Raw genomic sequence first — 26,857 nt, forward strand, 5'->3', positions numbered from 1 at the left:
GAAAGTAAAGTAGAGGAAAGTCACCAAAACCGACATACCATTTTGTTCTTTACCCTTGGCTCGTGGTAGAGGAGGCATTTTCCGAAGTGGAATACACGAATGCATCAATCAATTCAATGTCCAAGTATAAGCTGTGTAAAAAAAGTAAAGTCCTCCCCTAGCGCTAGATGGGCGCCGGAGCCGCTTAAACACGTGGAAAAAATTTCGCTTCTCCCCCGCCGGGGATCTCTCACATGGTAGTCAGACTCCCTAATGGCTGTTTCTTTAGGCGACCCCTAAGCGGTAGAATCCACCGTTTTTCACTTTTTTCTCAATGCCGGACCCTGTGTCCGAGTGGTTAACTGGTTCTCGTTTGGATAATGTCTGCTGTCGTAGTCTGAAGTCCGTACCGACAGGTCGTAAGGTAAGATATTGTAATGGACAAAAAGAAAAACGGTTTTAAAGCTGTTAGGTCCAAAATAATGAATGAATGTGAGGAAAGATAAACAGGAATATTTTCAAAGCAAAATCTCATTATGCATTTTGATACTAACTAATGGCTCATTCCACACTCCACAGTCACATGTGAGGAACATACCTTTGCATACGGACACAAGTAATGGTCATCTGGGTCAGAAATGAAGTATTGAGGTGAAACCTATTTGCATAAATTAGAATGTTATTACCATTAATAATGTAACGGTTCCGAATAAGGAACTTGAAAATTCTGACAAATATTAACAGAAAAAAAAAGTGGTTAGCATATCGCGCTGCGACGGCAAAGGTCCCGGGTTCGAATCCCGCTCGGGCTTGGTTGTTTGTGAATGTCCATTCATCAATTTCATCATTTCATCACTCATCCCCATCGCAAATTAGCCAAGAGGCACAAAACGTGAAGAAAAGAAACTAAATCAATCAATCACTTTTTCTCAATTTTTTACATTTATCGGTCTTCTCAATTTTCAGGTTTTTTTTTATTAGGACAAACGCTAATATCCATGTCTAACCCGGGATTCGAACCCCGGAACCCTGGCGTCGCAGTACGCTGTGCTAACCACTCCGCCACGGAGGTCAACAATGACTGAGCTGCCGCGGCTTGGCTATATAACAATGTCTACTATAACAACATTGTAATGCGATTGTGAAACTGATCTCTGTTTATATTGGTACTATTTTGTTTGTTTTGCCTTATTTCTTGTTTCTATTCAACACTAGTTTACTGTTTATACTATTGTGTGCTTCCGGTATAAAATGGCTTCTGCTGTACTGGAATTTCAATAAATAAATAAATAAATTTTCTTTTACAAAATAGATTCTTTCACGAAAGGTACAATGATACCATCTGAGAATTGTGATTCTAAACCGACATACCTGTTTAAATAAGAAATTAAATAACAAACAAAGCAACACGAACAAGTTTATGTAATAATGTTTAAACGGCTTCTACCAGAGAGTAAAGCAATTCCTCTAATAACATGAAAGAAAATTTAATTTCCTTGGACAAATAAAGTCACTGACGTGAAGGTCTTTTTCTGCACCACATGCCTATTTAGCATGAGTCCAAGGATTGCACATGATACACATTCACCATTGGCATCTTCAGAATCAAATCCTTCACCAAAAATATATTCAACATCTAGGGCAGCTTCATCTGGTGTAACGGTTTCGCGAACTCAATTATTGGCATATGTCAGTATATGAAACGACGCCATCAATAACAATAACCTCAAATATCGACAAATAGCACATCTTTAAAACTAAAAGAAATATACGTTCGGAATCGTGAAATAAACTAAACATTTTACGTATAATTATATTACTTATCCTTACAGTGTTCACATGTTTTCATGTGCTTTTTTAAAAATGTATATTTAAATAATATTATTTATTTCTTTAGGTAAAAGTAAAGTGCTCCCCTGTGCTTAGCACCACGCCATGAAGGCGTATAGGGGGTGTGGGGGTAACGCCCCACACTTTCTTGATCCGGTCGTGAGTGGGGGTGATGTGATCAGCATACCCATGCTATTCGACGCTGGGTGGGCGCCGGGACCGCTTCCAACGTTAGAAAAGTTCCCGGATTTGAACCGGCCGGGGAACGAACCCGGGACCTTGAGCATGGTAGTCAGACGCGTTACCGACTGAGCCACCGCGGCCACTTTATTTATTTCTTTAGGACTATTACGTATTATTATCAATTTGTAAAATGGAAAGTAGAAATGGATAAGTGGAAGAAAGACTTGTTCAAACTTGCCATTTAAAACAGAAGTAAAATGTTATTATTATTATTGTTATTATTATTATTATTATTAATATTATTATTATTATTATTATTATTATTATTATTATTATTAACGTCTAGTAATATATTAGGTATGGATGAGAAGAAAAAACAATAATTTTGATCTTAGTAATCTAAAGAAAGAAAAATGATTTTTTATGTGGGGAATTCTGTTGCGTCTTCTAGCTTTCTCGCCCATAGAGAGAAGGTATTGATCACGTGTTCTATTTACATTAGATTCCCATTCAAAACGTTTTCACCACTCGGCGCAACTTCTTCACTGTGTCTGAAAGAGTCACGTTCAACGTTCTCTTTTCATAGTATAATTCTCTGTCTTAAATTGTGTCTCAGAAATTTAATGAAGAAATCATTCAAAAGTATTTTCAATTTACATCACATTATCTAAATTAGAATCTAGATTTGACTTCTTTTCTTCTTTGTCCGCTATATTCACTTAAATTCCTTGGAGTCATTCTAATGCTTGCTTTTGTCTCATTGTTTCGTTTGCTTTCCACAATTTCCTCTCTCTAACAATTAGAATGTGTCGCCTGAATAGTCGAACGCCTGTGTTGTCGACTCTCAACCTCATTATTATCGAAGGTTCAGGATTCGAGTCCCGGTTCGGAAAATGGTGCTCCTTTTGGTGTTTTCGTAAACTTTGTCTTATCACCATTCGTCGCCGGTAGGGTATCTGACTGCCACACGGAAAACCCGAGTTCGATTCCCGTGATGGGTGATGTCTGGTAGGAATTTTCGCCACATAAAGCGGCTCTGGGCTCGCTCAGCCTCTAATAAATGAGCCGGAGTGCGGTGCTGATTACATCACACCCATTGTTGAGCTCTACCCTCACACCTCAAAACTGTCTTCATTCATTCTCAACGTCACCATCAGTGGCGTGCCCAGGATTTTCGAAAAGGGGGAGGGGGTTACGTATATTTTTTGTAGTCAGCCCTCATTTTGCCATCTTTCCTGCCATTGGTATTATTTATTTTATGAATATTGGACCAAAAGGGGCGGTTATGAACCCCACCAACCTTGGGCACGTCACTGGTCGCCTTAAACCTAAAAAGTCAGTAGAGTGATGTAAAGTAAGAAAAATAGAAACAATTAGGATACAAAGTAGTGTAAAAACATGTATATAGAAATTACTGCAAGTGACTCTATCTATTTACTCTCCTGCACCATTGGACAATTTTTTTCAGCGATACGTCGATTTTTCTACCACGTAAAGAATTACTCGAAATATTCCGACAAACATTAAGCATACTCTGGACTGGCATATGTCAACGTGGAAACAATAGACTGTTAAAAAAATTGAGACTGGTCGACACTTCCTGAAGTCTCGTTCTCGCGTCGGTCATGCATATCTTGTACATAAATAAGTGCATCTTATTTTTCTCATTATCCATACACCTATTCATGCTGTATTCAGAATTGTTGAAATTAATAATATAGTTATTGTGGTATGTCATGGATGAGAAAAATAAAAACAATTAGGATATAAAGTACTGTTAAAACATGAATATAGAAAATTGCTTGTAAACTGTAGCAGGTTTTAAGGAACATTAACCTCATTGTATGTCCTCCTTCGTGGTCGTGCTTTGGACTCCAACTGCGGGACGGAATGGGTTCGAGTTCACCTAGGTTCAGTCTCTGGGTTCTCGGCCTGTGTGTAGGGCCGGTGGCAACCCACATTCGTGAGGAAATTGGAGAGTTACGAGTGAGTAGCGTAACCCGGTCTGGGAAAACTCCAATAACGGCTGAGGGTTCGATGGGCTGATCACACGTCACCCCATTACCGGTTGATGATTTCCACACGTGTAGGTAGGATTGTGGGAGGGAGATTGGCAGTAGAAAGATAGGCCAAGGCCCTTCCAAGGTTTTAGAGCCACGGGTTATTATTATTATTATTATTATTATTATTATTATTATTATTATTATTAACCTCATTAACCAAAATTTGTCAATTGATACAAATACGTTGACTTCAGTAATACACTGAAGTGCATAAATTGCTAATGTACTTTTTTGTGCATGCATCAAAATACACAGGGAAATGTGCCAAATGGTGTTTTTTCAGTTACTGCTTGTATTCCTTTTGATGCATTGAAAATACATGAATTGAGAAGATCAAGCACGATCATTTCAAACAAACGCAATTCACACGTTGCGATGTGTAAATTAGTGCACCAAAAGAGCATCAACTTTAATTCGATGCATTTCGACTTCTGTATGTAGAAAATATATCGGTTTGGGTATCGTATCGTAATCAGAAGTCTCGGCGGGATGCACTGGCGTACACAGGATTTATTTTCGGAAAGGGCTGGAATTCAAGCTGTGTTATAGACTGTGGGCAGAATACACAATGATGCATTTTCTAATTACTAGGGAGCGGAAGTTGATGACCTAAAAAATATAGGTATATGACCTATAGAATTTCCTAAAAAAATGGGGGATTTCCAATGGAAACAACCGAATAATTTTATATCAATTTAATGAAAAAGTCGTTTCCCCCGAGACAACAAAGACTGTCACCAGTTCAGCATTTCATTTGCTCGTAAATTTCAATCCTGCGAGATATATACGTATATATAGGCCTATGATCACCTTGGTGAAAAGACTCAAGAGTATTACCAAACTGAAAAAGATGACGAAACAATACACCGAAAATTGCGAAAAATGACGGGAAAATGTCGAAAATCGGAAAAAATACATGAAACCTAAAATTGACAAAAAAATGCAAAACAAATGTACTTTAAAATTACCTTTTTTCGGTTCTAGACAAAGTGTAATATTGTGTATATTTAATGGGCATCGTGTCCGAGATGTCAGAAAAAAAATGACATTTCATCAACGTCCGCTTCCTAGTAATTACCATATCTAGTCTTTGTTTTAAAAGTTATTGAAAGACAAGAATGGTAATTGGAGATGGAGTTTGCATTGGCCACTTTGGTTCTTTCCGATTTCTCTACTGCTTTTATTTGAAATTATTTATTTCCTCAAAATTTCAAAAGTGACTGTAGCCCCATCAGTTCCCCCCTCCCCCCGCCGCCACTGCGCACGCCACTGGCGGGAGTTACGTCCGTAGCTTTCAAATGAACCTTACTAAGGCCAGCTTTAGACGAAAGCATATTTCTTAACACTTACGCCATGACCAACGTGCTACCGTGTAAAGTGACAAATCTTATGGCATTTCAGATGCCATGGCACATTTTATGGCATTTCTTAAGGATAGAATCGGTCCCATTATCGTAGCATTTTTCGTACCATAACCAATTAGAAGCTGCCGGCCCCCGTGGTGGAGTGGTTAGTGTTAAGTTTGGGTTCATCAATTTCGTCATGCCATCACTCATCCCCATCCTCGAAAATTAGCCAAAAGTGGCACAAAATGCGAAGTAAAATAAAGCAAATCAATTCAAACAAATCAGAAGCGACCTTTAGGTCACGAGTGCAGATGCAATGGCGGCCGAGTGCAATGCAAATAACGTATCACTTCACATTTTTTATATCCGATAACTATTGAAGTAAGAGTAATAACTTTTCCTATATAATAGGTGTTAGATACTAATCAACGGTGCTGCTTAAATACATAGTTTATAGAATATCCAGTAAACTTATGGAAGAATAAATCAGTTCTTTCAATTGTAAATACCGGTCACTGTCTCATCTAATATGCTTTTCGTGCTGTATATTGCAAGAGTCAAATGAATACCTTAAAAGTCCAATAAAAATTGTAGGGCAGACTGAATACAGGTCAATTTTACATGGGTTATCAACTGTTGTTTACAAAACGACCTCAAGACTTCAACACTGAGGGCCTCTCCGATGGCGCAGTGGTAGTGTCGTCGCCTAGCAATCAAGGGGTCCCGGGTTCGATACCCGGTGGAGGCACAAGTGGTTCGGAACCCACTTTAAACTGTAGGTCCAGTCCCAATTAGCGTTACTGTGCATAAAGTGGACTTAAAACCCCAAATCAACTCAACAAATCAGCTTCAGCACTGATTAAGTGAGCTTCGAAACGCATTTTTTGTTATTTTAAAGATGGCGCCTCTTTACTAATGGAGGACAAAGTTCGACAATAGCGTCAGTTCGCAGGCAGATGGGGTGAAAGGCCTTCGCTGTGGTTCATAAGTGACTGCACGTGGACCCAAAAGACCTATTCTTCTTAAAGTATACAGGCAATAACTCAAAGTTATGTAGAACAGCAATTTGCGATTAAAATTACCACCTGAGCGCTAGTGTCGCTTCCAATATGGCCGCTCTATTTTGGATAAATCTTTGTTTACATTCAGCAGTAGTTCGAAACAGCAGCGTGTTGTCATGGCTGGTATGGTAAAAAATGTTAAAAGTACACGATATTTTTAAATATTGCGAATGCGATGTGAATTCCAGGAACTCGAACGAAGGTGAAGCTGTGATGAGAACGAAGCATTTAATTATATACTGCTGGACAATGAAAACCGGACACTTTAATATTTGACATCTGAATTGCAATAACAGCTCGCAGGTATATTACAGAATGTTCGGCAGATCATGTAGTACCATATGCACCATTCATAGGCTCGGACTTTGTTTATGCATTCGTATTTAATTCAGTTTCTGCAACATTTAGTTAGCCCTTGTACCAGAGCTTTTATCGACCCATTGCGTTATCACAAAAAATGCAAGTGTCCGGTTTTTTTTGTCCAGCAGTATAATAGGCAAAAATAGCACGGAAAACGCAGGCAAAACTAATGTATACGCACTGGTACTTCAAAGCACTGCTGTTTCATCTGCACCTCATGTTGTAACTGGGGTTCTCGGAATTTTTTTGGAAATAAAGAAATTGAAGTTGGCCTATGCTTGAAAAGCGTTCAGTAGAAAATTGCGAACATATCGTTGCATTTCTTTCTCGATAATATTCACGATTTCATGACCAGGCTATCCTCACTGAAAAAGGACATCGTACTGAATGAAACAGCAAAATTAGCATGCCCATTTTCATTTTCTGGTTACATTTGACATTAATTCATTCTCAAACTATTTTCATCTTCTCTCGACTTGCACCTGTTCCAAATTTCACACATACATAATACATTGTTGCATTGGGTAAAACGCTTCATGACTTTTCGAAAAAGAAAAAAGTTTTATTTATAAAGTACAATTTAAAACTTTACTTTCATGGCAATACATATTTATCTCTCAAAAAATAAAGGTAGCAGAGTCATCCATTCTTCGTAATTTCCTTACCGAATTAGTGTTATTCCCCATGCCAGTCTTCTGTCAATCAATTACGTTTTCCCTGATTTATGTACAAATTTTATTTTCTTGATTCCACGGGGTGGAAACACATGAAAACTTTTCATTGGTTCAGACCCATAAAACGATTTAGAGTACAAACAAACCTGAACAGTAGACCTTACTCTTTCGCATATTCCCCATGCTTTAAACGACTTCAACACAAAGTATCCTACATAGACTAGTTCCTGAAAGTCCCACCAGATGGCAGGTCTTGCTAATGTGATGCGAACGTTTGCAATCCTACATACAGAGATCCTCTAGATAAGAAACAAAAACAAATGCAGGTTTTAATTTGACTCTGGCTTGTATTAACTTTCTCTACATTCTTCACATCGCAATCGCAAATGCTAACCGGAATGTTACAAGAAATGCTTCCGTGTAAAGTATTGTCTGCTGTAAAAAACAGCTCTAAGATTTTTGGAAGTATTTGCGATTGCAAAAATGCTAAGGGAGATGCTTCCGTCTGAAGCGGGCCCAAAAGTTTCAGGCATGGGGTGTTCTGAGCTACCTCCCTTACCAAAAGAATCTTCCATCACCTTGCTCTGGGATATATTGATACAAGCACTCGGCAAAAATGCTCCCCTTTCGCCTAATGACCGTTGTTCCCACGATTTTGAGCCAGGACCGACGGACTCTTCTCACCACAAGAGTTTCTTGTGGGAATCTCGCCTGTGCTTCCACGTGTATCCCGGAGTTTGCAAGAAAGATCCGGGGGTTTTCGGGATAATGGAACGGAGGAAGTAGAAGGGAGCTGAGGGGAGCAAAAAGTCATTATCCTCTCCAGGGTGGGGCGGGCACGATTCCGAACACAAAGACCAGGAACGGTAGAGAGAGACGAAGAAGAAGAAGAGAAAACAAATAGCGAAATACAAGCGGAAGTGTATATCTACATCAAATAGCTCCGAACTGTCTGCAGGCGGAGTAGAGAACCTTACCTCAAGCTCTCATCACGTGCCATATTGTCTGAAGTCAATTAATGCTCGATCAACATGAAAGAAGATGGGTTAGTTAAGGGCTTCTTGGCTGGAGCGAGCTCAAAGCGTTTCTGGAGGTCATGATACGAGCAGAACTCACTCTCATCCTCAATTCCCATTCGAAACGCTCAGCCTCGCCGATATGCTCGTTACTACTATGAGATTCAAATTTTGGATACTCCATTTTGGACTAAAATTAACCAGTACATAAAAACGAGTTATATCAAAATTTAGCTTATTCAATTCTTCGCTAAACTATGGTAAGCAAAATTTTTTCGAGTATGCTTTCGAATTTTGATCTTCGTGAGAACAAAGAAAGTGCCGATCTGTTGGTGTTTTCCAAACGACCGCTCTAGTTGACTTTCTATAAGTAAAAGACTTGCGATCGTGATGATTGATTGAGTTGGTGTTTTAAGTCCACTTGATGGACTGTGAGTCTAATCGGGACTGGACCTACCGTTTAAAGTGGGATCCGAACCACTATGTGCATCCACCTTGTATCGAACCCGGGACCCCTTAATTACAAGGCGCGACCGACGAAGCCTCCTGCCTCGCTCACTTCCTCCTTCCCGCCTCTTTTATAACGCTGCGATACCGCTGGTCGCTCCGCAGTCCATGCAAGAGCGCTCTTCCACAAGTATGGTTCACCAGGCCTATTACGATAACCGTGACACTACGTAGGCTCCACTTGGACAGAGGTTGAAATAATTTTGTTCCGATTCATACTCATGGGAGCTCCATCAGCTCTTTCTCCACCAGAAATACAGAATATCATCTACCACTACAAGTAATTCTGTCCCTCCTAATGTGTTCCTCTTGCAGGTCTGGGTAACCAACGCCCATTCTGCGACTACAAAAAATGATCATTCCATCGACAATGTGGTCTTCTAAAATGCGTTTTCCTTCTGGCCTGCAATTTAATAATTTTCGAGCAAAGTGTTCTCTGGCATCCTCAGAACATGTTGATTCCACTTTCAGTGATATATTTTTTTAATATCTTCCACGATTACTTCGACCTTCCGTTTATTTTAGATTTCTTCACTTCTAATTTTGTCTCGTAAGGTTACTCCACTTAAATACCGCAAAATATTATTTGTGAACAATATATTCTAGTTTTATCAAGTTGGTGAAGAGTCCAACATTAGTTACCATATAGAAGAGCTGGTTTTGTTGATGTTGCTTAATAGTGGCTCACACCGCCTATCCTTTGCGGTTTCTAGCCAGGGGTACTGCTATATTTGATCCGTGCCTTCTTGACTTCATCCTCGTTGTTCCTTATGACACTTTCACGATACACTTTCACTCATGATTTACACTATGGGAGGGTATCCTGGTGGGTATGTTACACTTTGGATTTCCTTGTTGCTTTTGTTTACATGGGGATGCTGTGTTTCCGTGCGAAGCTATATAGCGTCCACATGATGGGTGTTCGAGGCTGACTTATCAGGGTTGGGATTGACGCAGGAAATGGAACATCTAGTCGGAATAGGGTTTTATACACGTATAACGTTTCCCGATGACTTGTCGTAAGGGGCATTGGATAAACAGATGCGTTATTGTTTGGCTGGGTTCTCCGCATTGACAGGAAGTTGGAGGTACGACTTGTGTTCGTGCCAAATGGTGATTCACGAGAACGTGACCCGTGCGCATTCTCAAGGTGAACACAATCACTGCCCGAGGAAGTTTCATAGATTGATACCAAGGTTGTTTTTTTTTCTTTTGTTGATTTGCGCGTTCGACTTGTAGGTGGTTGTGTTTGGACTTCGTATGCACACCATTCGTCCCATTGTTGTTGTATTACTCGAGGGAGCAAGTCTTTGTAAGGTACTCGTAATGGGATTACGTGTTCGTGTGTTCGAGCTTGCTTTGCGTAGATGTCTACTAAGTCTTGAGATTTGTTTTGGTTGATTTGTGCCTTGATGTAGGCGAAGGTCAATTCCTGCCCCCGTTTTCGGAGTCGTAACGCCGCACTTTGAATAAGATAAGGAAATATCGTAAGTTTGTAGGCTGCAGTGCATGTTCGTGACAACGTTTGGAGCACGCTCAGGGCGTCGGTCAGGATGACAGAATGCGTTATGTCCGACGCTAGGACACGAAGTAAGGCTCTATATATTGTGTAGCATTCCGCCGAAAAGATTGACGCCTCGAGAGGTAATTTAAATTGTCGAATTATTTTCTGGGACGGGATATAAAATGCAGAACCTACTTTGGTATCGTCTTTTGATCCATCCGTCCGTGTATATTATTAGCGTTGACTCCGACAATCTTTCTTCATATTTTCCATGTTCTCCGCGGTCAACGTAATGGATATCTAGGTTTGGCTCTATAGGGATAGTTAACTGGTATATGAGGGGGTGGTTGTGGGTAAACGATATCTGTTAGGCCTCTGTGTCTATGAAATAACATGGTATAGAGCTGGTTTTGAATGTATGTTATGCTATCTACTATAAATTTATTTTCTCTTTTTTTTTAAAAAAAAAATCCTCTCAAAATTCCATTTAATCTATTATATTTTATTACATTTTTCTCAACATCTTTTTGGTGTTAGAACTGTGAAATACGGCTTCCAAAATATTCAAAGTATTTTACCTGTTCAATTATTTTATCATTTATCACTATTTTAACTCTAGCTTTTTTACCATTTATTATCATTTAATTTGCTTCATCCTCTGAAATGTTCATGTTATAATTTGTAAGAATTCATTGAAGTTTTACAGACCATTGTAGATCATCTTGACTTGCTGTTATCAATATCTGGTCGTCTGCAAATATTACTGTTGTGGTATTGAATTTCTGTCAATATATTTTCCTGGGGCTTTAAAGATTTCCCTAATGTATTTCTTGTAATTATCGTGTTAGTTATTCACATAAAATATTATTTGCAATACATAATTTTATTGGCAAGTGAAGAAAATAGGCGCTTCACAATTGTTGTAATATGACTTGCTTTCTTAAGAATTTGAACATTATATTTGAACAGTATTATAAGTAAAATTTATTAACAGTTGTGGAAGTTTTTATGATGGTTTTGATACTGGTGAAGTGCATTTATATCTGGCAGTAATTGTAGATAGTGAGGGAGATGTGGGTTTGTTTTTAGTGGTAATGTAATATCTGCAAATCTAAAAGACGTTCAAATATAGTGTACGCGAGGACCCAGGCTTTGATAAGGCGAAACATGTGCGGATAAGTATTAATGACAAATGTACTGATATGAGTATTTGTAAAATAGTACTTTACAGAATGTTATCCAGCCCATTCAAATATCGGTTTTTTTATAATAATAAACGCAAACTGTGTTGAAATTCGCGAGAAACACTAAAAATAATTTGTAATTCTGAATTTGTATTATTAATATTACTTACCATATCATTTGCTTAGAGGTTACAGTCACATATCTTCGCACAACACGAAAACAATTGACAAATATTAAAGTCAATTTTCAAATTCGACACCCCAAAACATATAAAAAACAGATAATTTTATTTCTGGGAAAACGTGCATTAATTTGTCCAAATTTCGAGAGGATAGGCTTCTTAAGCCCATGTATAGCTGCGTCAATAGTGGGAACGGTAGTTTTTCACTGGTCTATGGACGGCAGCGCCTTAAACCAGACCGTAACGATTCGTGCTAGTGCATAAACGAGAGTGAAGTATACATCGTCGGGTGAACACTAACTCTACAGGAGTGCTTACTGAAGTTAGATTTTGAAAACACTGCACGATTTGCGCAAACTTTTTTTTAAAGTTTGATAATTCACACCTCTTGAGACCCAGCTACGCCGCTTCAGAACGTGACACATTAACATGTACGGAACACGATAATGTCATCAACTTCCCGATGGTGTAATGTTAACGTCGTCTCCTGGAGATCATGGGGTCCCGGGTTCGATTCTCGGTTGAGGCACGCGGTGGTTCGGATCCCACTTTAAACTGTAGGTCCAGTCCCGATTAGCTAACTTGTGCATAAAATAGACTTAAAACATCAACTCACTTCCGAAGAAAAATGGAGATATGGGGCAGAACCATATTCAGCCGGTGACATGTCCAAAAACGATACATGTCCAAATATCTTCTTCAACGTACCCTTTATTTGGATTCACTTTGGTTATTTAGCGTCGCTTTCCTGCCAGTTTTATCTAATCGCGACGATGAGAATGAGTGATGATATGATAAAATGAAAACGCATTTACGAAGAACACCCATCCCCAGGACGGGATTCGAACCTGAGAACTTTGGCCTCGTAACATGCTGTTCTAACCACTCCGCTACGGAGATCGGCGATAACTAACCCTTAACAGTAAACTTATTTTTCTTCATCTCTCTTTAGTGCTTTATTTTGATTTCATTGTAAGCCTTGTTTTTGTTGTGTGTGTGATTTCTTATCTATACATTTACAAGACATACAAACACGTAGGTTCAAATTAACAACGTAACTTTAATACATGGAAGCCATTCACGTACATCTTACACACGGTTACTATAACAACCAATCAATAACATGCTATAGAATACAAATTCTTCTTCTTCCTCTTATCATGCGTCTATCATCTCCTCCTGGAGTCTCTTTTTTTTGTTTTAAGTGCTGGTCTCACCGTATCTATCAGGAGGTCTCCTAAGTCTATTCGATCTTCTGATTGGTGTGTGCCCAGCGTCTGTATATGTTGGTTTTGGTTATCTCTTCCCTCTGCATCCTCCGGCTGTCCTGCTGGTATCGATTCAAAGTTTGGATCAGGAGTATCTGTTGATGAGGGCTTTGGTTCACACTCACGTTTTCGTAGCCACCTGACGTGTACCGTTCGTGTCGATCCGTCGAACAACTGCACTTTATATATTAGGCTGTTGCCAACTCTAGACAATACCATTCCTGGTACATGCTTCGGAGAATTTACCTTCGGGGTCTGCACCCAGACTGGATCATTCGGAAGATATGCAAGATAAGTTTTGTCAAGTCTCTTCCTCTCTTCTCGGCCCCGCCGTGATCCAAGAAATGGTGGGCGATCCACTCGCCTTTCCCGTTCAGTCATGTATTTATGTCTCTTGTATCGCAGTTGGTCACTTTCCCTTGATTCAACATCCTTATCTCTCATTGCCTGTGTTCGAATTCCAGCTCTCTCTTCTCTCGCCTTCTGAGCCAACTGCCTCAGATGCTCTTCTTTCTTCTCCTTTCCTTTCGGGTCAAGTTTCTTCTCCAGCTGTGCCCTCAAACCTTCACTTTCCGGTATTTTAGTATTAATATCTGCGTTATCATTTCGTTCGGACCCCGTATTTGTGAACAATGTGTTACATTGTGCTAACAGTTTTCTCCAACCCGGATGAATACTGTCCAGCTATGAACGTCCAATCAACGGATAACGCAGTTCTTCTTCACACAATATAACCGGCAATTTATACAATACATCATTCAATGATAAATCAACCAAGGTTTGACCTTTCAACTTTAACTTATCATTATTCACGCCTCGTAACGTTAGTGAAGTACAATGTGTTCGCCGATGTGGAAACAATTGTTTGAAAGACTTGTTATTAAACAAAGTAACCGTAGATCCAGTATCTACTTCACATTGTAAAATTCGCTTATCAATACACAAATCAACTACGCACGGTCCTGCCGACACAAGAACATTAGTGCCATCTATAGCTTGTGTCTTTGGCTTGAAACTAACGCTCCTTGCTTTTGAACGATTGAGCGTAGCATCTTCCACTTGTGAATTGTCTGTGCTTGATGAAATAGTGCAAGTATTATCTTTTGGCGGATGAGAATCACTAACTTCAACGTGTAATAAAGACAAACCATGAAATTCATTATGTATGCTTTGTTCACCAACAATAGCGTCTAAAGGTTTAATATTCGACTTAGAAGTTTGGTCCGAGGTAATTGTCTTACTCGTAAGTTTATGGTTCTTTTTCCTAAACTTGCATTTTACATGCCAATGACCTTTCTTTTTGCAAAATGAACATATCGAATATTTTGCTGGACAATGTCCAAGATCATGCCTTCTGGAGCATCTATCACATTCATTCGTGCTTTTATAACTTCTATTCTGAGGATTGACAAAGTTCTTTTTGTGTGCTTGCGAGGACTGGAAACATGGTTTAAATTTCTGTGTCCCAGCAAATGCAACTACATTAGAACTACATTCCCTTTCACGATGTGCGAACATTTGTGTTTCCCGTTCAATTAATTCCATTTGAAGCACAATATCTTGACATTTTGCTGGAGTCAATGTAGGTTCAGACAGTAATTTCTTTCTAATGGCGTCAGACCGAAAGCCTACAATTATTTGCTCTACAATGGCTTCCTGTAAGTACTGGCCAAAACTACATTTAAGTGCTTGTTGCTTAACACGTACCATAAATCGTGTTGCATCGTCGCCGCTTTCCTGCATGCATTGCCTGAACTTAAAACGTTCCACATATTTGTTTGTTCTCTGGCCATAATGTTTAAGCAGATTGTCCTTGAGGGTCGAATACGTTTGCCGTTCGACTGGTTCAGGTGCAAGGATAGTCTTCAGCACTTTGAAAGTTTCAGACCCTATAACTGCAATCAGTATGGGTACCTTCCTGGCTTCATTAACATCATGAGCCAAACAAAACTGTTCAAACCTCGTTAAATAATCTTCTATTTCTTCTGAATCTGACCGGAACTCAGAGAATAAATTCAAACCGAACATATTCATAATTGTGGTCAATTTAAATATCACAATATCTTAAACACAATCCGTATCACACTGATTTAAACTTTGTTCTTGTACAATTATTGTAATCTACGCCGTAGACACAATTTGTATCGCATTGATTGAACCTTACCGTTGTGCAATTATTGTAAATAGTACACAAACCGTGTAATCTTGGTTCTTACCGTAGAAATTGATCAAGCCGACACAATTTCTCCTTGCATAAACCTATGCTGGAATGATGATCGTTACGTACTCTTCGTGACGTCTTCATCCATACTTCTTCTTACGAAGAATCACCAAGAATATCCTGTACGACTGCGCCATAGATGTTAGCCTTGTTTTTGTTGTGTGTGTGATTTCTTATCTATACATTTACAAGACATACAAACACGTAGGTTCAAATTAACAACGTAACTTTAATACATGGAAGCCATTCACGTACATCTTACACACGGTTACTATAACAACCAATCAATAACATGCTATAGAATACAAATTCTTCTTCTTCCTCTTATCATGCGTCTATCATTCATCCTTTTAACCTTTAGTTCAATTTCCCCTACTTACAAATTTCACTGTGCGTAAGTGAACAGTGTTGCATTTCCCCTTGAGCTGCGTGGCATTTACGAAGAAAACACTCGCATAGAGGAAAACTCGTGAACTTTAACTTTTGAGATGAAATTGTGATGTGCAGTGTACCCTGGGAAAATATGCGCGTAGGATGTGTGCGTGTAGGTGATCAGAGTGAATACGTGCTCTCGCCGTCTGATATTTACTTTTACACCCGCAGGTTGCTTTTAAAGCATGTGTTCCGCGATCCTAGGGTAATGATAGAGCATAGGCAAGAGATGTAGGTGTATGTCGTGTGGCGCACAGGAAGAGTAATGTAGCCTAGCGGCGTGCATTGGAGGAATTACCAGTGTTATGAAATCAGAATTTTGCTAGAAAGTAAATCTCTTTGAATCATACTTATTGAGTTTGAAAAAGTAGTGATTTTCACTTCGAGGTAGAACACGCTGGACTGCATTGTGAACCGCGGTAGCTCAGTCGTTAGGACGTCTGACTACCGTTCGAGAGACGACGGTTCGATTCCCGGCGGGGTATAATCTGGATATTTTCCACCTGTTCAAGCGGCTCCGGCGCCCACCCAGCGTGGTCTAAAGTGTATACCTGGAGGAAACACTAGGAGTTTAAGTCGGCCAGGAGCGTGGTGCTGATCACATCACCCCCACCTTCGGCCGTGATCAAGAAAGTGTGGGTCCTTAACTCATACCCCTTATCCGCCTTCATGGAGTGGTGCAAAGCACAGGAGACCACTTTATTTTTATTACTTTACACCCTGGACTGCATTGTGGAGACTAACGAGGCTATGCCGTCTGGACCCATGGCCAATATAATACTCTATAGCAGTGCTTCTCAAGGCGCCGCTCCCTGGCGTCAATTATACCGCGCCGCGAGAGGTTCTCCGGAAGTTTGCGACTTGCAGCCCAAGCTGGGAAGATTGCCTTTCGTTCGGTGTTCACCAGCGGCAAGAGAAAATCGTTTCTGGTGAGTGCTGGTGAGAATTCGAAGTCGCTGAGAGGAGGCTGTCACCCGCGAAGCCTCTAAATTCGAAATTTAAGGGTTCGATCTTTTTAAGTTAGAGCCGGAAGCTGAAACGGCTAGCAGCCCGATCTGACAACCACCTGCAAAGATGGCCTATCGGTCGTGTTTGAGTTCCACTGTAACAGGAAGTGCTTTCACGACAGTGGCGGTGAGCGATCAAACGATCTAACCGGGGGGAGGAGGAGGTGTTGCATCTCGCCTCCAAATTTGAAGATTGACGGACGGTCACTATGCCCAATTCAGTTTGTGCAACAATTTTAATTAACAAATATATCAAAGTTGAAATATTCCGATTAATTGTAATTGTTCAATGTCCGAAATGGAACATGGCAATGAAAATGATATTGGACAGAGGAAACTAAAAAATGTCATTAGATCCAATCGTTGTCAATTAATTTAAACCAAATTTTATTTTTGTCAACAAGCCTAGAAGCAACGAATTAGTGCTCTCTATGATTATAAAATAATTTATTTATTAATATTACATTTCAAGCATACATATTAATCGAATCGGCCGCTTTAAGAAAGGAATGAAGACCAAAAAATGGCAAAATGATCTTATATACTCCACATCATCGGAAATCGTCGCTCTACACGTGAGTGTGAAGAAAGATATAGAAAGTAGTCCCTATAGGAAGATAAAGAACCCTGAAATCAACGTAAGGTGTAAGAAGGAAATAAATCCTGGACCTGTGACAATCCCCACGGATGCAGCTTGCAATGTCGCATTACCATTACCAATCAACGAAAAAAGTGAATGATGTTAGGAATATCATCTCCTACATTCCAGACGACAAAAACCTTTCTACGACGTCATGGTAACTTGGCCTAGAACTTCTCACCATTATGAAGATCAGTCGGTGGATGAATGACTGTTTGATTTTTGACTTGCCTCCAAATTTCCAAAATTTGGGCATTATTTTGTATTATTCATTCCATTGTGCACTTTGTGTTGTAAACTACACGAGAATTTATTTTCTATTCCATTGTACACTTTATTTCCGTTCTTTCCCACAGCCAAAACTTCACAAGTTTTACGAAGGAAATAAATCCACCACCTTTTTTACATTTTATATAAGTTCTGGTTACATGTACATTGTATCCTCTATACCTACACAGGGTTCTCACGTTCCAGTACGAGTTTTGTTGTTCTTGGACGCACACTCTCCCACTTATACAGTTTCTTCCCCCCACAAATTTACTTTTTGGACTTATTACCTTCTTAAACCGATTCAATTAAAATGTTAAGTATTAAAAAAGCAGAAAGTTATTTACGAATAAAATTGTTGGGTTCAGGGTATTGACTTCTAAAAAAAACGACTTTATCGGACCAACAGGCTCACGAAGCTTAAGAATCACTGCTCTTCGCAATTAGCCAAAAGTAGTAGGAACGTGAGGTCAAATAAATCAAATCATTCATTCAATCGTTCGGTTTGAAAAGTGACTCAGTTACAGTTACTGTTAACTTGGATAATAACAAAAGTTACTTTTGAGTTTGAGTATGACTTTTGGCTTTCTCTTTACCTACGGTTTAAAGTGGGATCCCAACTACTTTGTGCTTTCAAGCTGTATCGAACCCAGGACTACTCATAACTCCATTAAGCCTTGTTTCCATGATTATGAAAAACTAAATATGCTGACCAAGGCAGTAATTTATTTTATTATAAAACATAAACTAACGTAACGTTTCAACCTTCTAGCAAGGTCTTCTTCAGACTCTGTATCAAGTACAAAAGTAACCCGATACAACGAGAAGGGTAATATATATACACAAACATTACTCCCTCCAGACTATTTAGAAAGTTGTTAGGAACTTTCTAGCAGATGACTTTCACTTTCCAACTTTACTTTCACCTAAAAGGCTAAACACAATTACTTCCATATAGAATGTGGTTGGACTTTTTAATCTCACTCTCTTTTCCCTTCATTTTTCTTCCTTTTCCTCTCCTCTTTTTCTCTTGTCCTTTCCACTCTTTCCAACATCTTCTTCCATTCTTTGTTTAACTTCAGTCCCCCATTCCAGTTCATTGTGTCTTCTTCGCCTTTCTTCTCTATTTCCTTGGCTTCCTTCCATTTTCTCACTAGCATTCTCTTCTCCCTTCCTATCTGCTTAGCCTCATCCCACTCTATGTCATGTCCTGTTTCTCTCGTGTGTTTAAATATTGCATTTCTCTCTCTCTTAAGTCGTACATCATCCCTATGTTGTTTCAACCTGTCTTTCAGCCTTTTTTTCGTTTCTCCTATGTACACACTCTGACATTCTTTACATTTTACTTCGTAGATAATCCCTTCTTCTTCCTCTTCTCTGTTTTCCTTTTTCTTCTTAGCATTCCTCGCTATTCCTAAGATGCTTCTCCCTCCCTTCCTGTAAGTTTTAATTCCTGCTTTTCTAAGCACTTTGCATATCTTTTCTGTGGTCTTCCCCATACTCCTTATTCCAAACCTTCTCTCCTCTTTTTCTTTCTCTTCTAATTCTCCCCTGCCCGTTTTCTTACTTCTTCTGTTTATGTCCAGTCTATCCTGCTTCTCATAGCCATTCTTTTCCAGCTGTTTCCATAGGCTATTTATTTTGCCTTCTTTTTCACATTCTTTCATGCATATTTTCTTGATTCTGTCCTCCATATTCTTTATAAAATTTATTTTTGTCACCTCACTTACATCACTTCTTTTGTGGCAGAATACCCCTGCTGCACACTTCTTCTGATGCCAAGCGGTTTCAATTTCTTGTCCTCTTTCCCTTTTCATCAATATATCTAGATAGCTTAACTTGTCTTCTTCTTCTATTTCAAGTTCCAATAATATCCCTCTTTCTTCATCTTGAATTTCTTTGGCAAAAATGTCAAGCTGCCTCTTCGTTCCCTTCCAAATGCCAAAACAGTCGTCCACATATCTGCAAAACAGAACCATTTTGTCACCTCCCTTTTCTATCACTTTCTTTTCCCATTCATTCATAACCAATTCAGCCAATGCTGGGCTTAGACTGGAACCTATATTTAGTCCTTCACTCATTAACATTATTTTATCTCCCATTATACTGTAACCGTTATTCCAAATGGTTTCCAGCGCCTTCACTACCCTTTCACTATCCCATTCTCCTATAATTTCTTGTCCCATTCTCTTTTTAATAATGTCCAAAACGTGTCCCCTCTTGATGCTCGGGAACATACTTTTCACGTCTAAGCTAAACATTGTCGTCTTCATCTCATTTAACTTAAGTCCTTTTATGAGGTCTACTACTTGTTCACTGTTCTTAACTGCTCTGCTTTCTTGCTGTGTTACTAACACTTCAATAACTTTCTTTAATTTCTTTTCTAAGGGTTCCAAAATATTGTTTCTGCAGTTCATTACTGGTCTTAACTTTATCTCCTCTTTGTGTATCTTTGGAAAGCCTTTCAAACTTGGTAGTCTTCCTGTCTCCTTTATGCATTTCTTGAATCCACTCCTCCTACAGTCTTTAATGATTCTTTCTTTTATAGTTTGTTCTTCACCTGTTCCACAAATCTCCTCATATCCATTTTCTTTTAGGTCATCAAACTTCCTCTCGTACCATTCTCTTTCCATCACCACAATTGCTCCACCTTTATCTGCCTGCTCTATCACCACATCATTTCTTGTTTTGATTTTCTTCATCCCTTCCCTTTCTTTTTGACTCAAATTATCTACTTTTCCTTGTTTTCCCATTTCTTTCTTTAGTATGGCTGCTGTTCTTCTTCTAATCTTGTCTCTTTCTGGTTCTTCTTTTATATGGAGCACTGCTTCTTCAATGTCATATATAACTTCCTCATAATCTACATTTCTTTCTTTAACTTTGAAACCTCTGCCTAGTTTTAAAAAAGCTTCCTCTTCTTTTGTTAGATCTACATTCCCTATTACCACAACTCTTCTTCTGGTATCCTCTTCTTCTTCCTCTTCTCCTCTTTCTTCTTTCCATCCTAGTCCCTCTCCTTTCTTCTTCAATTTTATTTTCATTTTCTCTCTAAATTTCTCCTGCCAGATTTTCATTTCATGAAATGTATATTCTCTCGTAAAAATGGTGAGACCATCTTCAATAGCTTTTTCAATTCTTGTCAGGTTCTCCTTTATTATCTTTATCTCCTTTCTTCTTGCCCTTATTTCATTCCATATCAGTTCTTTTTCCATTTTCTGAACCAATATCCTCCATCTCCTGGTGTTGCAAATCACTCCCTTCTTACTTATTTTTAATCCTTTAGGCACTGTGCCTCTCTCCAAACATTTTCTCAGAAACTTCTCTTGTTCGTCTTTGTGTATTTCTTTCCTCTTCAAGTCTTTCCAGTTGTTAATTTTCCTCATCAGCCTTGGAAAATGTCCAATTATAACTCCATTAAGCCTTGTTTCCATGATTATGAAAAACTAAATATGCTGACCAAGGCAGTAATTTATTTTATTATAAAACATAAACTAACGTAACGTTAGTAAGTAATCAAGTAACTACTTGATTACAAGGCGACGGAGTCATCGGAGAGACTAAGTTATTTTTAGTTGCAGTCCCATTTCTTTGTTCCTCTTTCTTCCTTCACCTGTTTTCTCTCTCTTTCTTCCTCTGCTCTCTCTCTCTCTCTCAATAGCATTTTCTTTACCTTCACCACCAAACTGTCGGCTGTCCTTTTATTGAAATGTTTTCTCCAGTACCCTGATTTGTTTGCCTTTTATGAAGATTTCAAGCTTACTTCTGAATGTCTAAAGCAGAGCATGGGTAACTAGTCTTATTTGTGCAAGTTAGCTCTCGTATGCACATATGCAACTCGGAGCGAGCAACGTTACAGTATCGTTGGAAGAGGGGCGGAAAGAAAGGGAGTGAGAAAGAGGCAGGAGGACTTGGGTTGCGTTGTGTAGGTCCAGCTCGCAATGCATATAACTCTCGCCAGTCTACAGAAGTGCTTCCGAGCTGCAAGAACTGCATAGGCAATATTAAAAAACAATCTTTCAGCCCATTCCTTCAATCTATTAAGATCGTCATGGGATAATTCTCTTTTTAGAATTTTTAAGTCATCAACGGGCGAGTTCTGATAAGGACACATTTCGATGTCGTATTGTATTAGAATGACACTAAGAGAGCTTTCAGACCGAAGCTACATTCGACAGGTGCCAAGCGATACGTGACAGTAGACAAGTGAAAAGAGAATTTCAGACAGAAGTGACAGGTAACAAGCGGCATGAGCCCCTTCGGTCTAAAAGTAAGTATTCATCGCACATGCGCCAACAACCGGCTTAAGGAACACGATGCACACACTTGAGAGGACGACCCAGTCCGAGCGACACGTGCAGCTTGTCGCTTCGGTTCTTAAGGTTGCATTTATGTATATGACTGATTTCCAAGCGACAGCGGAGGTCCACATCGAAGTGACAAGCGACAAAAGCCTCTTCAGTCTGTAAACAAGCATTCATCGCGGATGCGCGAACAACGTACCCAGGTGACACGATGCATACCATTGAGAAAACGGCCCAGTCCGAAAGACACGTGAAGGCTGCCGTGTCGCTTCGGTTCGAAAGGTTGCATTGATTACTTAGGGTTCGTTTCCTAGCGGGTGTCATTTTTCGCCTGTCCAGTCTCGCTTGTCGCTTCGGTCTGAAATCCACAAAGTTCGTTTGTTATATACTGTTTGATAAGGTAAAGTCTCCTGAAATTGAAAGACGACCATCACTCAATTTCTTCATTCAGAAAAAGTGTTAGATTTGGTGCACATCATAATGTCTTGCAAATCTGACAATCTTGTAGAATAACAACATTCTTTTATGGTGTAATTCGTATACAACTACTTGTTCTTACTAATCAGTTTAATGACGTTGCTTTCTCTTTTATTTTTCAGCGCTGACGGAAACTACGAAGTGAGATATAAATCCAACGTGTTGATATATCCTGATGGACAGGTTTTGTGGGTTCCTCCTGCCATCTATCAGGTACGGCATTCACTAATAGGTTATTGAGAATGTCTTTAATGACGACAATTGGTTTTTTTTTTCTTGTTTTTTTTTCAATCTTATTATAAATAAGCAGGGGCTGTAGTCGAGGGTGTACAGTGGTATGTGCCATATACCCTCTGGTTAACCTTAATCGATAGCGTATACAATTTGGTACAATGCGTGTACCTTCAACTTTCGTTTTGTTTACATTTATGCAATCTGGACATAACTACATTGCTAATTACTAGAACTTTGGTTTGTATGTAATTTCATATTGTATTCCTTTCTAGATATATACCTTGAACTTGAAAATGTCAACGAATTATATAACTGGCATGATTTTGCATAAGTTTTATGTTACATATTTTTACATATTCTTCAGGATATTACATATTTTACGTATTTGCAAATTTACATGTACTTTACATAAAACATCATATTTCGGTACTTTTTTCCTATCGATCCTTTTTCCTATAGTTTCGATCTCTGAAACATGATGAAGAACATTTGTACCTCATACATGTCATATTTTCTGATCAATGAGATGCATAGTGCTTACGGTCACCTAAAATTAACTGCAAATTCGAAAGACAAGCTGAAGACCAAAAAACGCGGGAACTGTTATTTTTCGAAATATCCTGAAGTTTCTCCCCCACCCCTCTTTTCTGGTAATATATTATCGTTTCGTTTTTAGGTTTAGGCAAAGAACCTATAAACTAGGCATCGGTGGACAAACAAGCTACTTTTCTGTATTTAGCGAGTTACATAATATGTTCCCTTCACTTGTACAAGAAGTACAAAAATAGCTATGTATTTTCATCGGATTGTTCTTTCTGTAGATGCTTCTTTTACAATTTATTTCGAAAGTTACAAAGAGCTGTCTATCATATTTATATATTATACAATAATTTGCGATTGGAAAAGTAATTAATAGTTTACCAAATTGGTTTTATAAATATGTACATTGTACGTACACGTTGCTGTGTTTTTGACTTTATACTAGCTCAATATAATATTACTAAGAATAACTGAACGCATACGTGTTTTGTTTTGATTTTCTGTTCTTTAACTTGGATTATTTCATATTACTGTTGAGATCTGATATCTATTGTCACTATGTTTTTTTTTCTATTTCTTTCTTCTGTTCTATTTATCTCCTATTCCAATTTCTTCTTTCACTTTCTGATATTTGATTACGAATGTATGGGTAAAAGTGTTGTACTTAGGAATTTGCTGTGTAAAGCACTATAAATACCGTTTGAAATAAATAAATATACACAGCATATAATACATCTACATACGTTGTAAAAATAATTTACATATTAATTTATTACGTCTTGTCCTTCATGACGATATTAAGGCTTTCAGACATTTTCTTCAACATCATTTTTATATCGAAACTTGTGTATATGAAAAGTAGCTAATGTTTAAGCCATTACATAAAAGGGAAATACTATTATTACACATTGTTCACACACACAGAAGAGAAAACTTTAACTCCTATTGAAACTATTAACTTCACTGTGTAACCTCACCCTAAGAGAAAGATGCTGACGGGACTCCTGGTTGGTTGAGAGGGAACGGCTTCTCAGCAAAATTTTGCAGGCAAACTTATTCATGAAAGAGACGCGCCAAGCAGATGTCGGGCTGACAATCTGTGGCGTGTCTTGTCACTCCAAATCTGAGTCTTCCGATACAGGTGGCTCCATCTGACGCTTTGATGACAAGGAAAGCATGCCTAACTCTATTATGAATTCAGGTGGCAGTAATAGACGTGTACGAGTTAACTTGTCTGCTTAAGTAAAGTCTTGTTTCTCTAATTCTCTCAATTTTCTCTCGCTTACTTGCTCGGTCTCTTAATCTCTCTCTTGCCTCTTTCTCTCCATTTCTATCTCTCTTGATCTCTGCTCTTCGAAACCCTCATTTCTCCATCTGTTGATTCATCTATCTTTCTTTTTCTTCTCATTCTTCTCCCCCTCTCCCTCTCCATCACGCATTCTTCCCGTATCCCTACCTCGATTTCTGTCTCCATCTGTCTCTTTTCTCCCTACTCCTCTTACCTCTCATTCTTCAGTATGACTATTCATCTATCTATCTTCACTCTTCCTCTCTCTCTCTCTCGCTCTATCATGCATTTCTCTCTCTCTCTCCCGTCTCTCTTTCTCTCTACCCTGGTCAACTCTCATTTCGGTATCATTCTATATCCGCTATGTATCACACACTCCTCTATCCCTATCACAAATTTCACTATTTCCCTGTACTCTTCTTACGCCGTATTTCTCTATCTGTAGAATCATCTATCTATCGTTTTGTATCCTCTCTGATTGTCCACCTTTATTTTGCTCTCTCTCACTCACTCTATTTATCCATCTCTCCCTCTCTCTCGTGTTCGTCTCATGATCTTAGTATGAAGATCCAAACCCCAGCCATTCTCCTTGAACTCACTTGCAAACATAATCCATGATCATTGCTACTATTAATCCAAATGGATAGAGAAACGACTTCGAAATAACTTTTAAGATTTCGAGACCCGCTTTCTTTAAAAAAAAAAACATTTGCCTCGCCTTTGTTTTATGGTATAAAAACAACTGCAATGCTTTGGATTCTTATAAAATCCTTTAAGATGGCTTGTAATAATTTGGTTAATCTTTCGCATCAGCTTACAAGCAATCGGTTCGAGACTCGGCACTTTCAGAATTTCAAGACTAAAGAAAAACTTGCTTTGTATTCACAATGGAACCGAATGTCATTCGTGCAATTGGAGAAACTCGTTTTTGACGCAGGACACTTTTTTGCAGCACAATTTGACCGCGATTAACAGACACAACACGCAAAGCGTTAATGTCTCTGAGAGCATAAAGAGACAGTTCTCGCCCTTCTTAATCTGATGTAGCACTTTTCCTTGAACTTTTGATTACGGTATTCAGACGGATATGGGACGACCACGATGTCGACAGCAGAGGGGGAAGTGGAGCTGGCATTTCGAAGTTAAGCATGGGCGAATTTTCTCCCTATTATTATAATGCTCGTTTCCGGTCCTGCAGTAACCCTGATGCGGAAAAGATGGAACCCAGAGACGGATGCTACGTGAGCATCATACCGAAGGGTTGTCTTCTTGCTGCCCCCCCTTTTTTCCAGTCTTTCCGCACCATTTTTATTTAGTATTCGGGCGGCATATTAACTAAATCTGAAGCAAATTTGTTGCTCATTAGGTTCCCCTCTCCCCCTCCCTTCCCCCCCCCGGGCCATTCTTCTTATTCAGAAGAACACCGAAGGTGATTCTTAATCGATTAGCAAGTCCCGCCAAAAGTTGTTTGCCTTCCTTAACGACCAATTAGTTGACAATGAAGGTGAATCCACCATAGCATGATGGGAAAAAATTCGAACTACCAAAAGGACAGACAGTGGAGGATTTTTACCTACATTCGTAGTGAAAAAGAATATATGAAATTAGTCTCAACTTTTATTTGCGAAACAGAATTAAAGAAGACTTAACTAACTTTACTTTCCATTCCTCGAAACTCGCTCTCTTTTTTGTACTTTGACGTGGAGCATAGAAATGAGTTCGTACGAGTCTTTCATCATAAAAGATTGTTCTCTTTTCTCTCGTTTCTTTGACAAGGAACGCCGTTATGATTAGGTCCTAGGTGGGCCTCTTGAATGATAATAGCGTATCTAAAGGGTAATGTTCTCTCCTGTTGCTTATTTTCTTCAGTGCAAACATACTCGGCACAAGAAGCACGTCATCCATTGAGGGAATGAGAGAGTCTCAGCTGGAATGGCTAAGGCTCTGAATGATTGGTTCGTTTCGTAACCTAAGAGCCAAGGGCGGCGCTATAGGTGGGCCAAAGTGGGCCATTGCCCACCCTATAAAATGCAGTAGACGAATTCTATAAAAATAAAAGAAAGTACTACATAAATATGATGCAAACCTTTGAAGTTTCTAATCTACAATCTCTGATTTCAAGCCGTTCTTTATCAAGCCCAAGGACATTTGAACCTAAACTTTAAGCACATTTGCAATGCAGTATTTGAATTTGCATTATTCGTTTGTAGTCCAATATTTACACTTTCAATTAGTGGATAATAAATCTTTGCTTATGTTACGTTGGAATATTATTTCTACTTTTGTACTGATA

The 26,857-nt window shown here is 39.0% G+C and overlaps 1 protein-coding gene across 2 annotated transcripts in view; it reads left to right on the forward strand.

Annotated features, from left to right (window-relative positions):
* nAChRbeta1 (nicotinic acetylcholine receptor beta1) overlaps positions 1 to 26,857 on the forward strand; it is a 373,117-nt gene that overhangs the window by 295,318 nt on the left and 50,942 nt on the right. For both annotated transcript variants that reach the window (XM_083130650.1, XM_083130648.1), the window contains exon 5: positions 22,625 to 22,715. In XM_083130650.1, coding sequence (XP_082986776.1) covers positions 22,625 to 22,715 — 91 coding nt within the window. The remainder of the gene's footprint in view (positions 1 to 22,624; positions 22,716 to 26,857) is intronic.

This window comes from Lepisma saccharinum, chromosome 11, assembly GCF_977018435.1.
Source record: "Lepisma saccharinum chromosome 11, izLepSacc3.1, whole genome shotgun sequence".
In the NCBI taxonomy this organism is placed as follows: Eukaryota; Metazoa; Arthropoda; class Insecta; order Zygentoma; family Lepismatidae; genus Lepisma; species Lepisma saccharinum.